The 16,381-nt window shown below is 37.5% G+C and overlaps 1 protein-coding gene across 22 annotated transcripts in view; it reads right to left on the reverse strand.

Moving 5' to 3' along the window:
* MYBPC1 (myosin binding protein C1) overlaps window positions 1-16,381 on the reverse strand; it is a 94,587-nt gene that overhangs the window by 58,557 nt on the left and 19,649 nt on the right. For 4 of the 22 annotated variants that reach the window (XM_043880838.1, XM_043880850.1, XM_043880842.1 and 1 more), the window contains exons 3-10: window positions 14,560-14,601; window positions 13,721-13,762; window positions 12,888-12,929; window positions 12,054-12,095; window positions 11,214-11,255; window positions 3,218-3,256; window positions 2,664-2,699; window positions 895-1,005 (exon numbers count right to left, since the gene is read on the reverse strand). In XM_043880838.1, the coding sequence (XP_043736773.1) occupies window positions 895-1,005; window positions 2,664-2,699; window positions 3,218-3,256; window positions 11,214-11,255; window positions 12,054-12,095; window positions 12,888-12,929; window positions 13,721-13,762; window positions 14,560-14,601 (396 nt within the window). The remainder of the gene's footprint in view (window positions 1-894; window positions 1,006-2,663; window positions 2,700-3,217; window positions 3,257-11,213; window positions 11,256-12,053; window positions 12,096-12,887; window positions 12,930-13,720; window positions 13,763-14,559; window positions 14,602-16,381) is intronic. The other 18 variants (XM_043880845.1, XM_043880844.1, XM_043880843.1 and 15 more) reach the window with 18 other exon arrangements.

A 16,381-nucleotide genomic window follows, 5' to 3' on the forward strand; every position in this document is an offset into this window, starting at 1 on the left:
ATCTGCAAAACATTTGGTGTCAAAGACTAGTTCTGATCACAATATTCCTTATAAAAATTCATTTAGCTAAAAGTCCTGGACCCCCTAGTCACTCTCTGGCTTACCACTTTGTTTCCTTCATGGCATCTGTGATGGCGTTTGTGGTCATTTGTTTAATTTCTTCTGTGCTACAGATTATTGAAACAATAGCTGTCACTCAAAAGAATACTTTTCAGCCATAAGAAGGAATAAAACACTGATTCATGCCACAACTCTGATAGACCTTGAAAACATTATGCTAAGTGAAAAAAACCAGATACAAAAGGTCCCATATTATTGTGTGATTCCACTTATATTAAATATCCAGAATAGGGACATTCATAGAGACAAAGAGATTATCGGTTGCCAGGGTTCGGGGAGGGAGAAAGCGGGATAAAGCTGGACAGGATGCAGGTTTGTTTTTGGGGAGTGTGTGTACTCAGTTGTGTCCAACTCTTTGTGACCCTATGAACTATAAGGCCACCAGCCTCCTCTGTCCATGGAATTTGGGGTGATGAATGTATTTTGGACTTGGTTATACAGTTGTTTGAAAAGACCCTGATGCTGGGAAAGATTGAGGGCAGGAGGAGAAGGGGATGACAGAGGATGAGATGGTTGGATGGCATCACCGATTCAATGGACATGGGTTTGGGTGGACTCCGGGAGTTGGTGATGGACAGGGAGGCCTGGCGTGCTGTGGTTCATGGGGTCGCAAAGAGTCGGACATGACTGAGCGACTGAACTGAACTGAACTATACAGGTGAGTGTACTAATAGCTACTTATTACTCATTGTAAAATGCTTAACTTTATGTTATTTGAATTTCGTCTTCATCTGAAAAAAAAAAAAAGACCAGGATTTAATGCTTGGAACTCACCAACTTTCACGGCTCCGCCTTGAGGCTTTTCCACGAACAGGGTGGATAGCTGACTGTTGGCATTCTGCTTGTCCTGCTCTTCCCCAGCTGGTGGTTCACCAATAGACCATTCTAATGAGCGGGGAAGGAGGAAAAGGATCATTTCAGGGCCAGGTTCTTTTTAGGCATACTTACTTACCTGGCTTTGTTTTTCTTGTCAACACAGAAGCTTCTCTCTGTCTAATTAACCTGGATAAATATAACATCATTTTTTCCATCCACCTTCCCAACAGCCATCAGTAGAGACTGAGCAATTCCCATTCTTAAAGGGCTATCTCTTCCAGATGGAATCTAATTTCTAGGAATAGCAAAACTTCTCAGAAAGGTTGTTACTCTTTCCTGGCAGCCAAGTTTCCTTTGTTTCCTAGTTCTGCTTATCCCCTAACTGATAAATACGCGTAGGAAGGCCATAAAAGCAGAGCCTTAGTGTTCTTCCAGGTGACAGGCTATAAAGCCTTGTCTGTACAACAGCTGAGTTGGAAAAGACTAACGGGATGGATCAGTCTGCAGGTCGAGTGGGAAAGATCAGGCTGCCAAGCCTGGCCTCATACGTCCAGATTCTTCACTGCTATATGAGTAGATAATTCCATGATGCTTGTATGATGTGGCCTTAGTTTGACAATTAAGTAACAGATCGTGACCTGCAGGCACAGATTTCAAGAACTCTAGGATCATCCTGAAAGAGAGGGGAAAAACTAGAAAAACAGAAAGAGAAATAATCTCTTTGAGGCTTTCCCATGAAGACAGACAATCTGGAAATGAAGCTTATGTTGCATTTTCTAGTTTGCACTCCAGGTGCTTAGGAGGTATCAATCAGCTGTCCAATGAGGAGAGCAGGAGAGAGAATTGTAGAAAGTTCTTCTGTCTCTGAGAGCTGAATGAAAGGAAGTTCAGTTTCAGCCACTAATAACTGGAAAAAAAAGTGCATGGGTTGCCAACACTCAACCTGTTAATGTTTCTTGAAAAGGAGGAAATGTAGATTTAGTTATTTTAGTTCCCCTGTGTCAATCATGCTTAGTATTCCTATCCATAGACCATCATTTTCACAGTGGAGTTAAGCAATGTTTTCAAGTGATTGTACAATTTTTAAAAATACTCAAGTTGATGTTAAAATTTTATGTTGTATATATTTGTGATAGTGCCGAGTGGCCATTAATATTTGAAATGTGAGGAGGTGGATTTTCTGTTTTGCTCGTTTCTATCTCAGAAAGGGTCTGCAAAAATGCCCCACCCACAAAGAGGTCCATGGCAGAATCAGTCCTCACTCAAACACAATTGTTGGATAAATGAAAGAATAAATAACCATCCAGAATTGTGGCTACATCAGGTTACATTTGGCAGTATTCTTTTTAAGTGCATGTAAATTTCTATAAAAATAGGAATTATTATCCAATGTCAATACATCCCCGGAATGGTGATTTTAAAAGTCTCTTCATCTCTATGTATTTGCCAAATGTTAAAATGATAGTGATAATGAAACAAAGGAACCTGTGGTGTATGTGGCTAGATTTCTGAATTCGTGTGGGGGTGTGTGTATGTGTATCATGCAAAATTAATTGTTTCTTAATGCATTAGTTTTCTAGTCAGAGAAATGTAATGAAAGACTGCTATAAAAGCTACAAACTGAATAAAACCAAGATTAGAATAAAATACAGCTTCAAGAAGTGACGTCATTAGTGATTACTATATTAGGATGAGGTCGAGACACCTTGCTTCCGGGGTGTGCTCACCTGAATCTTTTCTTTCCAGAGCCCGACTACCCAAACCTGAAAGGAAAGTGTGATTTGGATGACACAAGGGGAGGGGAGAAAATGGAATGCTGGCTTTAACCTTTTCGGATCCCCCAAATCCTGTCTCTTTTGATGATGGGGAGAAAAGACACTAGAAGTTGGTCTGGATGGAAAATCAGCAGAGTTTCAACTTTGAAAACATTTATAAAAGGTATGTGTCCTATTTAAAAAACAATAATTAAGTTTTACAAATCCACATATCTAAAGAACAAGGGAAAAAGAGTATACAGCTGGAGATGAAACACATTTTTGCCCCTAAAATTTATATCCAAAAGTTACTACTTTTATTTCACAAAAAAAGCCTCTTTTTAAAAAGCTTCTGATGTTAAAAAAAAAATTGCCCTCAAAGCCAACATTTTCCCTCTTTGGCACTGGCAAGAAGGGGGGACCCTGTTCTGAATTTGGTCTCATCGAGCAACTCTGTCAACCCATCACCTTAGCTGTCAACCAATAACGCATTGCAAAGTGGGGAAAGGAGCTGGAATCATCCTAACCTGGAGGCAGGGCACCAGGAGGGGAGGCGTCCTCTTCATCTGAAATAAGAAAGAGGAATCAAAAGTCAAGGAGAAAAGAACTTCATCCTGAGTATCCTGGGAAAAGAGAAATCTGCAAAAGAAGAAGAGAAACTACACAAAACACTCAACCGATGAGCAAGCCTTAGAGGACTTGGCACCTGAAAGATTAAACTGCAGGCAAAAGAGAAAAACAAATAAATGTTGTAAAAGAGTGAGAGATGTGGATAATCTCAATGAAAGTAGCTTTAAAAATGGTGGTCTATGCAAATGTTTTATGTACTTGTAAATTAGAAACAAAATTAATGCAAACAATCTAACCTTGATGAAATCAACAATGGAGGTGCGTTTTGAGTTATTTTGTAGCAAAAGTCACTGACAGCATAACTCATATACCACATTCATTTGAACACAGACATAAAAGCATATATGTTTTTATATAGTTTGATAACTCAATGCCCTCAGAAAGCCTTATAATTAATTCTCCTTCTATATTTAGGAAACAAAAGTCAACAATAACTAGTATGTATCAATTTGTTATACTAAGTTCACCAGTAGTTATTATAGAAATTTTATCTATCTTTTCCCAAGACTATATTGGTGTTGGACAATATAATCTGAAAAATATTTACCAATTTGTAAACTATTTACAAATACTTTACATACATTTATAAGATATTGGGTTGGGCAAAACATTTGTATTTTTCTGTAACATCTTATAGAAAAACACGAATGAATTTTTTAGCCAATCCAATATTTACGCATTTAAAAAATTCAAAATATCCCTTGTAGTGTTTGTACAAAGACACTGAATATTCCTTTAGAAAATGTCTGAATTTCAAAGTGTCTTACATTTTAGATGGTTAAATAGGTATTTGGTGTTTATCTAAACTTCTGCTCCTTTCCTCCCAAAGCAGAAAGACTAGTCTTAGTGTAAATAATAATAATCTTTGTACTTAAAATACTAGAATAATTGTGGGCTTCAAAATACGAACTTAAATGACTATATGAAATAGGATACAGAAAACAAACACATGAGACTATTGACTAAAAAAGTGCTTAATAAAGTCCTGACAAGAAGTAAAATAGCACAGGTACAACATATTAGTATATTTACAACATCTATTATTCACTAATCTGAAATTTCTTAAACTGTCAACCGAAGATGTGTTTTACTACTTTTTTAACAAAATAACTAATGTAATGTATAGAAAACCTTAATGTCATATCTTCAGAATGCAAAAGGTGATTCACTGGGCATTGTGGGATTGAAGATTCTTCAGAGGAAGATCTCTTTGGTCAATGAAGCTTGGGAAACCGTAGGCTAAATAAAGTTACATGTTGTGTTTTAGAGTGTTGTTTGTATGCGATTACTGAAGGGTATCTCAAAGTCTTCAGTGCTCATGAGGATGGAGATCAGAAATGATACAGTATTAGCATTTCCCAAACTCAGTTCATGTTTGAATCCTTTTCTCCTGGAATATCCATTTACTTTCCACAAACTCCTTGCATTTAGGGAAGTCTAGGTATTTCTGCAAGTTTGAGCAAGCTCCACGAGTTGGTGATGGACTGGGAAGCCTGGCGTGCTACAATCCGTGGGATCGCAGAGAGTCAGATGTGACTGAGCAACTGAACTGAACTGAGGTATTTCTGAGCTCTTAGGGTAATTCTGCATTTCAGAAAACTTATATAATTAAAATTTTACATAACCAAAAATAAAATGCCTTGCAATGTCTCTATATTATTTGCCATACATTTAACTCAGTATGTAGTATTTTATTCATGTAACCTATTTGAAGGCCTTTATTTACTAAAATACATAAAGAATCTTGATTTAAAGTCCTGTAAAAATTCTTAAAAATGAAGTTTTAAAGTGCAACCAAATCCTAGAAAGCAGCTTCCTTTATTATGTATTAACTAGGAACTAGAACCATTTTGAGTGAAACGATCACTGCATTTTATCCAGGCGTGGTTGTTGTTTGTTTACTTTATGCACAGTGCCTGATGAACCCTAATGAACCCTTGAGTTACTTGTTTAGAATGCAAATGATTGGGAAAAGAGCACACACTTTCGTAAAACTAACATGAAAAGAGAAGCCACATTTTAAGCAAAAATTTGATGGGTGAGTAGTTTCAAAGTCCACTAAATTATAAGACTATTTGAGGAACATGCACAACTATTTTAGACTATTAAGGCACCACATAGAAAACATCACAGCCTTTCACTGCTGTGGCCTGGATTTAACCTGTGGTCAGGAAACTGAGATCCTGCAAGCCATGTGGCATGGTCAAAATAAATAAATAAAGCAGAACCCAAAGCTGGTGTTCTGTGACAACCTCGAGCGGTAGGTTGGGGAGGGCGGTGAGAGGGAGGGCATGTGGGTATGCCTGTGGCTGATTCACGTCGAAATATGGCAGAAACTATCACAGTATTGTAAAGTAATTATCCTCCAATTAAAAATGAGATGGAATTTTAAAATAAATAAATAAAACTTAAATGTTGACATTAAAAAAAATAATAAAGTAGTTTTGTTCCTGTCATCTTTTAGATTGGGAAATAAAATTAAGATGTTGGGGTTCTGACCTGAACTCCTTAAAAAAATTGCCTGGTTGAATTTTTTTCTTATGTACCATAGAAAAACAGGTTCTACTGCTTGGAGGAAAATTGAATATCCAGCTCTTTTGGGATCTGCCTAATCCAAGATCACACATATGAAAGGTGTGGCATTATACAAAGATCATTTTCAAACAAAAAATGCAAAATATGTCATATTTTCTTATTTCGATTTAAAAGCAACCACAATGGTGATGAAAGCTTAAACATCCGTTTTTGGCTGAAGATATGGCCTATGTGAATGACAAATTGAAAGCAACAGAACTCTCTTCCCGAGCCACACAGAAGAGAAGTTTACCAAAGTTGAATTTTATGTCTTTAAGTCATGGGAAAATAGCATTTGTAAAGTCATAAAAATAGTTCTTTCAACACTGAAGTTTCTGATGAAGAACATCTGGAAAATGGAGAAAGAACTCATGTTACAAGCCGGGAATTTTCAGGGGTTCCATATGAAAAATCTGGAAAGTGAGGGAAAGAACCCCAGAGATGTAGACGGTATCCATTCCTATAATTCTCCAAGCTCTCTTGGGCATAAAATAACTCCTACCTATGTTTGACTTAAATTGCCTTTTTACAATTAATTTTTAAAGTATACATACTTAGGACAATTGCTGAGATTTTAGAATATATACAGTTAAAATGTACTGTAAACAAACCTCAATTAAGTACAGGTATAATACTTTGTTTCATATAGATGAATTTATGAACTCCTCAAGCAGGACAGTCAGTTGTAGTAAATATCGGCATATGTTACCAAAATAAAAACAGCAACATCAGTCAATATGGAAGGCAATAACAAAAATAGCTAACATTAATTCATCATGTTTTGAGACATTTGATTAATTTATGGTGTTTTCTGAATAAGACACACATCTTCACACTTTGGTGCTTCTGAAATCAGGATTCACTGTACTATAAATGCATTTATTTAATGCGTTCCCCCCCAAATCTATTAAATCAATGTTTCATTTTATAATGGCTGTGTTTTGAAATGTTGAAGTATAGTCATACTAACTTTTTTAACCAAATTCATTATAAATAAATCATGTAGTTAGAATATACAGACCAAGACAATGTTATTGCAGATGTAAATGGACCTAAAGGAAGAAAAAAATCATTTCATTTAAGAAATCATATCATTTAGGAGAAATTTGCTGGAACTTCTGCTGACTCACTTCCTCATCCAACAACCACATTCATGCCAAAATAAAGACTCTTCATCTCAAGTTATGAGACAGTGAACACACACAGGGCTCATTCGTGATAGTTTGTGGTAACGTTAATGAAAATGCCTGGGGAAAAAGTTTTCATTTCTGGTGCAGCAATAACCAAGGGCAGTTTTTTCTCTGGAAGGAAAACAAAGAGTGGCAGTAACAATCCCAGCTGGCCTTACCAAAAAATATACTGGCTATAAAATGATAAGCTTCAAAATTAAAAAATATATATCAGAACTTAGGCATTAGGATGAGTACTGATCTGCAAACTGATGTCTGATTCTAATGCTACTGATAGATGCAGAACCACTCACAGGACCAGACTTGAAATGTCCCACAGGGCTAATCGTCTCGGCACAGAAGAGACTCAGTCTCATTAGACTAAGTTCACACATATGATGTTGGTTGATCAAAAGAAAAAAGTATGACCTCACTTGCACACCCACATTATTCCCCACCCATGGCTCTCCATTGCAGTTGCCTACTTCCAAAGCTGAAATCTACCGTCCTCTACTAATGATATTCTCCTCTCTGAAAAGTGAAAGTGTGAGTGCTTCTGTTGTGTCTGACTCTTTGCAACCCCAGGTTGCATGGACCCCATGCGATCCCATGTAGCCCACCAAGCTCCTCTGTCCATGGAATTCTCCAGGCAAGAATACTGGAGTGGGTAGCCATTCCCTTCTCCACAGGATCTTCTCTGCCCAGGGATCAAACCTGGGTCTACCACATTGCAGGGCAGATTCTTTACTATCTGAGCCACCAAGGAAGCCCATTCTTCCCTCTAAAGCTCCCTAAAATTGGCTCTAGGAGAGCAAGACCCAATTCCCAGACCTGCCCCTGGCACATAGCCAATACTCAGTGGATACTTGAGATGAATAAATGAATATTGGAATAGAAGGCAGGTCTCTGGCCCCACCGAGGATATACATACTATACTTAGCTTTCCACTGATTTGCTACCTGTGATTATTTCGGAAGAATTCTAAGCCACAGCAGCATTATTTTTTCAAGGACATTATCTTCCAGTATGATCACTCCGAAAGGGATATCTAAATTCCAATGTTGCTGTTTGGTTAAACCCATTCCTTTATTGTCATCTTGATCGTTTCAATTCCAAGACAGCAAGCAGTATTAGGGAACAGGATACCTAGATAGGAAAGTTCAGGGGCAAACAAGCAAATATAAACAAATAATAAACCACTTCCTGAGAAATCAGCTGTTTACCAGAGACTCAGTAGATGTGAAAAGTTGGCACATCTAATCACAAATACTACTGGTAAGATTGATATCAGAACCAAACAACATTCTGCAACTACAAAAAAAAAAACCCAAAAACTCAGAACATTGCCAGGTTGTCACAGAATGATGTAATCAATCTGGAAAAGATATTAAGATGGCTTTGCTATGGATGTTGTTCTCTTTTTTAAAATTAATTTGGATTAATATCATCAGAGAGAGCCATGATTAATGACGGGCCCTCTATGACTCTATTAATGAAGGTCAGGTTAAGCCCAGAATGTATGTCATGTATGTGGTATAAAGGGAGATTGATGGCTTTTTGTTCTATCTTTGTCCTGATGGAACTACAATCAATCTAATGAATGTTCTTAATAGCGAGCATCTTGGAGCTATTAACTGAATATACTTCAACTAATTAGATAGTACACTAAAGTGCAAGAAATGTTCTAATCCAGATGTGACCATTTCCAATAATGTTAAATGGGCTGATCTTATATCATCCGTGTGGTCTTAGGATGAGCACACATAATACACAGCACTGGCATCCCATGCCAAACCTTACTAAGAGCATGCGTGGGATGGGTGTTCATCCTCCTGCCCAGCAAATGGAAATAAAAATCTATCTAGATTACCATTGTCTGTACGCTCAGCAGCTAAGTCAGCACGGAAATGCAACTGATCATTCAATCTACAGGTATTTATTAGGAGATCGCCATATGCAGCTCTCTGCCAGATGCTGGAAGAAATGAGATGAGAGGTCCAAAGAGGTGTTAAAACTTGGTGCCTGACCATCACAAAGCTTACAGCCTGTTAGGAAAAGGAGTGAACAATTAATACAAGATTAAGTGGAGAAAAGGGTGATTTAGTGACACACACAATCCAAGAAAAATCAGGAGAAAGAAGAGGAAGTGAAAGTAAGTTAGGATGGTCATGGGAAAAAGTAGCACCTACCTTGAATGATTAGAAAGAATTAGATGGACTGAGGGTTGGGGGAGGGTGAAGGACAGCAATTCTAGTGTAAACTGGAAGGCAGGTCTTTTGCACCTGTCAGTCTTGCTTACGCTCATGCAAGAATTCTTTCTCAACCAGGGCTATATATGTAGCAATGATTATTGTGTCTACTTTTCACTTGAGTATTTTCTTTGAAATTTCCCTGTCTTTGATGAAGGTAAGTAATAATTGAAGGGGACTGGATATTTAGAAGTAACTTCCACCACCTCCCTTCTTTATTTAGGGATGTCACTTTCTATCCTAAATTGATTTGCTTTCTAGGCATGTAGAGCAAACACATACATGGCAGTTTATGTTCCTGAGCATGTGACTGCATGTGGCCATGACCTTGTTTAACTTCTGCAAATGTCAGGGGAAAAAAATGTTACCAATTTCAAAATGCCCTTCTTGGTCATATGACCCTGCTCTTTCATCATATTATGTTCTGCATAAAGAGCTTTTTGGATTGGTAGACTGGTTGGTTGGTTGATTTTAACTTAAAGGTAGGCATTTTCTCATTTAAACATACAAATATAATGTGGCTTTTCAGATTAAGGGTCAGGCACAGGCTTTGTTAAAACTTTGACTGTTTGCCTTCTGGGATTACATCATATGCTCTGTTGGTTAAGCCTTACAGTCTGGTCCAAGCACCTTTCCAAATCTGGAAACAGGTGTGCACTATCAGCCTTGCAAAGAATAATGTTACAATAACTTCAGCCAGGATGTCCAAACCTCCTTGAACCCATCTCGTGGAAGGTGTTCTAGGAGTTTGCACTCTCTGCATTCCATAAGCAAATAACCTTCAGACTGGCCCATGTGGCCGGGATTAGCATTCATGTTACTATCCACGGAAGCCATGAAGGTCAAGGAGAAAGTGAGTGTCCTAACATAGGTATTCATTTATGAGAGCTGTAAATTCAAGTTAGCTGAAGAAAAGTGGGCCAACTTACTGAAAGAAAGGAAAAAAAGCATTTTACTAATGCATAGAAGATAATAATATCATCGGAATTAGTTAATGAAATTTAACATAGTAAGAACAAACAGAAGGGGTTTCCAGAAAAAAAAAAAAGAAATAATGGATTATTCCAGAATTTAAACTATCTTTTTCATTGCACAAATACCAAATAAAATTTTTAAATGATGATACGGATGTACAAAGCAAAACTGTCATCTACCTCAGTGGAAACTTTCTTCTATAGGAGACTAATGCTCCTTGACTTGAAACCAATGGTCCGGAATGACAGTGACTTCCTCCATGGGGAAACAAAGGAGTTAGTATTTCATGGATCCATGAAAAAGTATATGATAAAGATTATTCATTTTCTAAAACTAGACTACCCCCATATAAAGTGAGACTAGAATAATAGCACAGAAATGAATGCCCCCAATCCAATAGGGAGTAACATGATGCTTGCTTAAACTTGTATTATCCCGCTATATGACTCATTCTATAAATCTACGTGAATACAAAGTGTTACAAAATGGGATGCTAGTTTTCGAAATTACCAGGGAAACCTATAACAGTTTACACACTAACATGAAAACATTCAATTAAAAAAAAAAATCTGGGTAATCAAGAAAGCTTTCCAAATTAGTGTAATCCCAAGAAAACCAGACCTCTTTTCCTTCACATGCACATGGGAACTTGGAAACTACTAAGAAATTTGCTGGCATCCCAGCAAGTGCTTGTGATTGTATCATTGCTGCTTTTCTTTTGAAAATGTGATGAAAACTGATCAAAGCACCATTCGTCGTTAATGTTGATTAGGTTGTGCAGATAAGATGCAAAGGAAGAACGCTAAACCACACTGATGAAACAGACTGCAGAGAAGTTCTTTGGGGCCTCCATGGTAATCCTTGCTGAGACCCTTCTGGTTCTAGCTTTGTTGAATTCAGCTTCACTCTCCCTCCCTCGAACTCACCTTTTCCTGGTGAAGTTCCGGCCTCCTTTTCTTTATTTGGTTCTGTGTGGAAAGTACAAGCACACTTTAAAAAATAGGTTAAAGAGAGTATTTCATTGTGTGATAAGCAACGGGGTGGAGGTGGGGAGAGGAGAATTAAGGACAACAGAATGGAGCATGAATGATGCTATGCACTCCTTTAATATGCTGTACATGAATTGCAAATTGGGGAATTATAGAATCACACATAAACTTAGTGAAAGCAGCTAATAAATCTCATCATCTTGGGGAAAAAGTGTTCACAAAATCATGCAAAACCGATTTTGCTAAAATAGCTTAGCTATGATGGGACCATATTATAACATACTGGTTTGATAACAGTATAAAGTTTGATCACTTCATTTTAGACTCCAACGAGAGACAGGCTTTTTAAGAAAGTTTGAAGTCCAATAGTTTGGACCTCAGATGATATTAAAAAGTCAGGGATAAAATCTGCAATTGTACAGTGGTTTCAAAGAAAATATTTGGGCGCCTGTTTATTAATCTTCTTGGTTGAGCTGAGTGGCAATAAATACAATGCAAGAACAAGAACATCAGATTGTTTCAGTTGAGACCCTCTGGTTTGTATCTCTCCATTTAGAATCATAGGAGTCTAGAATCCTGCAGTGTCTGACTTGAGGTGTATGTAAGAAAAGAACTGTTTCAACCATGAATTCTCTCTCTTTAAAAATTGAGGAATAGACATCTGAATCATAGCTAACTAATAAGGACACATTCTATGGGGCCCCCTGGTAACCATGACCAAGCTCTTTCTGCTTCTAACTTTGTTGAATTCAGCCTCATTCTCCTCCCCCAACTCACCTTTTGCTGGTGCAGGTCCAGCCTCCTTCTCTTTGCTTGGTTCTGTGTGAAAAGTACAAGCACATTTTATAAAGTATCTTAAAGAAAGCATTTCATTTCACGAGGCGGAGGTGTGGAGAGAAGAATTAATGATAACAGAATGGAGCATGAATGATGCTATGCACTCCTTTAATATGCTATATGTGAATTGCAAATTGGGAAATTACTGAATCACATATGAACTTAATTAAAGCAGCTAATAGACCTGATCATATTGGGGGAAAAAGTATACATAAAACCATGCAAAACAGATTTTGCTAAAATAGCTTAACTATGCTGGGATCATATTATAACATACTGGCTTGAAAATAATATAAAGTTTGATCACTTCATTTTAGACTCCAACAAGAGACAGACTTTTTAAGAAAGTTTGAAGTCCAATAGTTTGTACTTCCAGATAATATTAAAAAGTCAGGGGTAAAATCTGCAATTGTACAGTGGTTTCAAAGAGAATATTTGGGTGCCCATATTAATCTTCTCGGTTGAGGTGAGTGGCAATAAATACAATGCAAGAGCAAGAACATCAGATTGTTTCAGTTGAGACCCTCTGGTTTGTATCTCTCCATTTAGAATCATAGGAGTATAGAATCCTGCAGTGTCTGACTTGTGGTGTATGTAAGAAAAGAATTGTTTCAACCATGAATTCTCTCTCTCTCTTTAAAAATTGAGGAATAGACATCTGAATCATAGCTAACTAATAAGGACACATTCTATGGGGCCCCCTGGTAACCATGACCAAGCTCTTTCTGCTTCTAACTTTGTTGAATTCAGCCTCATTCTCCTCCCCCAACTCACCTTTTGCTGGTGCAGGTCCAGCCTCCTTCTCTTTGCTTGGTTCTGTGTGGAAAGTACAAGCACATTTTATAAAGTATCTTAAAGAAAGCATTTCATTTCACGAGGCGGAGGTGTGGAGAGAAGAATTAATGATAACAGAATGGAGCATGAATGATGCTATGCACTCCTTTAATATGCTATATGTGAATTGCAAATTGGGAAATTACTGAATCACATATGAACTTAATTAAAGCAGCTAATAGACCTGATCATATTGGGGAAAAAGTATACATAAAACCATGCAAAACAGATTTTGCTAAAATAGCTTAACTATGCTGGGATCATATTATAACATACTGGCTTGAAAATAATATAAAGTTTGATCACTTCATTTTAGACTCCAACAAGAGACAGACTTTTTAAGAAAGTTTGAAGTCCAATAGTTTGTACTTCCAGATAATATTAAAAAGTCAGGGGTAAAATCTGCAATTGTACAGTGGTTTCAAAGAGAATATTTGGGTGCCCATATTAATCTTCTCGGTTGAGGTGAGTGGCAATAAATACAATGCAAGAGCAAGAACATCAGATTGTTTCAGTTGAGACCCTCTGGTTTGTATCTCTCCATTTAGAATCATAGGAGTATAGAATCCTGCAGTGTCTGACTTGTGGTGTATGTAAGAAAAGAATTGTTTCAACCATGAATTCTCTCTCTCTCTTTAAAAATTGAGGAATAGACATCTGAATCATAGCTAACTAATAAGGACACATTCTATGGGGCCCCCTGGTAACCATGACCAAGCTCTTTCTGCTTCTAACTTTGTTGAACTCAGCCTCATTCTCCTCCCCCAACTCACCTTTTGCTGGTGCAGGTCCAGCCTCCTTCTCTTTGCTTGGTTCTGTGTGGAAAGTACAAGCACATTTTATAAAGTATCTTAAAGAAAGCATTTCATTTCACGAGGCGGAGGTGTGGAGAGAAGAATTAAGGACAACAGAATGGAGCATGAATGATGCTATGCACTCCTTTATTATGCTATACATGAATTACAAATTGGTAAATTATAATAGAGAGTCACATTAAACTTAATTAAAGCAGCTAATAAATCTGTTCACCTGGGGGGGAAAGTGTACATAAAATCATGCAAAATAGATTTTGCCAAAATAGCTTAGCTATGCTGAGACCATATTACAACATACTGGTGTGGAAATTGCATAATGTACGGATCACCTCATTTTAGACTCCAACAACAGACAGACATTTTAAGAAAGATTGAAGTCCAATAGTTCAGACCTCTAGATAATATTAAAAAGTCGGGGATAAAATCTGCAACTGTACAGTGGTTTCAAAGAAAATATTTGGGTGCCCATATTAATCTTCTCAGTTGGGTTGAGTGGCAATAAATACAAGAGCAAGAAATAAAATTGTATCAGTTGAGACCCTCTGGTTTGTATCTCTCCATTTAGAATCATATGAGTTTAGAATTCTGCAGACAGTGACTGATTTGTGGTATATGTAAGAGAAGAATTGTTTCAACTATAAATTCTCTCTCTCCCTCTTTAAAAATTGAATAGACATCTGGAATCATAGTTAACTAATAAGGACACATTCTATGGGGCCTTCTTGGCGATGATGATCAAGCTCTTTCTGCTTCTAACTTTGTTGAATTCATTCTCACTCTTCCTCTCTTCAACTCACCTTTTGCTGGTGCAGTTCCAGCCTCCTTCTCTTTATTTGGTTCTGTGTGGAAAGTACAAGCACATTTTATAAAGTATCTTAAATAAAGCATTCAGTTGTGTGATGAGCAATGAGGTGAAGGGGGGAAATCAAGAAATTAATGACAACAGAACAGAGCAGAAATGATGCTGCATACTCCTTTATTACACTATATGTGAATTATTATGAATTGAAGAATGATAATGTAGAGTCACATTAAACTTTTAATAAAAACAGTTAATAAATCTGATCATGTTGAAGAAAAGTACACATAGAAATATGCAATACAGATTTCCTTAAAATAGCTTAGCTATGCTGAGACCATGTTATAACATGCTGGTATGGAATGAGTATAAAATGTTGATCACTTCATTTTAGACCCCAAAAAGGGATAGACTTTTTGAAGAACCTTCTTCGAACCTTCTCGGTTAATTTGTGTGGCAAAAAAAAATGCAACACAAGAGCAGATTTTATCAGTTAAGACCCTCTGGCTTGCATCTCTAATTAAAATTGTATTATCAATTGTTTAGATACCTACAAATGGTGTCTGACTTATGGTTGATGCAAGAAAAGAATTGTTTCAACCATGAATTTTCTCTCTGGTTTTTTTTTTTTTTGATTGATGAATAGACATCTGAATCTGAATGAACTAATATGGATAATTTTACCAGAGTTTGGGAAAAGACTTGTTTTAGGAACAGGGGGTCAGTATTGCATAATAAACATGAAATGTGGCATAGCAAGGGAAACTTTACAGTGATCCAGCGACAGCTGCTGATCTGGAGAAGAGAAAGGCAAGGTTGTATCTGTATTGGCCTGCAGGTTCTGTGTCCTCAGCGCTGGCAAAATAAATCTTAAAAAGTCGGCTGATTCATATCAATGTATGACAAAACCCACTGAAATGTTGTGAAGTAATTAGCCTCCAACTAATAAAAAAATTTAAAAAAAAAAAAAAAATCTTAAAAAGTCTGTATGTGCAAGGAGAAAACATACCAAAGAAGTTCCTAAGAAGACTGTCATAGATTTGAAAGAAAACTAAACTTGAGCTTGCCCCCGTTTGAACTAAATGGCACTGAGGCTGTTTCATTTATTTTGCATGAATGCTAAGACACTTCAGTCGTGTCCACCTGTTTGTGACCCCGTGGACTGTAGTCTGCCAGGCTTCTCTTTCCATGGGATTCTCCAGGCAAGAATACTGGAGTGGGTTGCCAATTCCTTCTCCAGGGGATCTTTCTGACCCAGGGATTGAAACTGCATCTCCTGCATTGGCAGGCGAATTCTCTACCACTGAGCCACCAGTGTATCTTATTTAATTGTTCTCTGGGCCGTATTTTATTATCTAATTGGCTGTAAGCAAACTGAATACAGGGGACTGTTTCCTACTAAGAGTTCCTCCACTCTAAACACAGTATATTTGCAGACAGCTATCAGTAAGCTCTCTATCCTTCTGAAGGGCTAGGGCACATGGAAAATACCCTGTGAATAATTATTGAATGGATTCCAGTTTCTCATCTTCCGAGAGAGGGCACTTTGGTGCCTTGATGGGTAAAGAAAAGTGAAAGTGTTGTTGCTCGGTCACGTCCGACTCTGCAACCCTGTGGACTATAACCCGCCAGGCTCCTCTGTCCGTGGGATTTCCCAGGCAAGAATACTGGAGTGGGTAGCCACTCCAGTGGATCTTCTTGACCCAGAGGATTTTCCCAAGCCAGGGATTGAACCCAGGTCTCCCATATTGCAGGCAGATTCTTTACCGTCTGAGCCACCAGGGAAGCCCATCTTCTTGGGAAAATGCATGTAATTCTGG

This window comes from Cervus elaphus, chromosome 22, assembly GCF_910594005.1.
Source record: "Cervus elaphus chromosome 22, mCerEla1.1, whole genome shotgun sequence".
In the NCBI taxonomy this organism is placed as follows: Eukaryota; Metazoa; Chordata; class Mammalia; order Artiodactyla; family Cervidae; genus Cervus; species Cervus elaphus.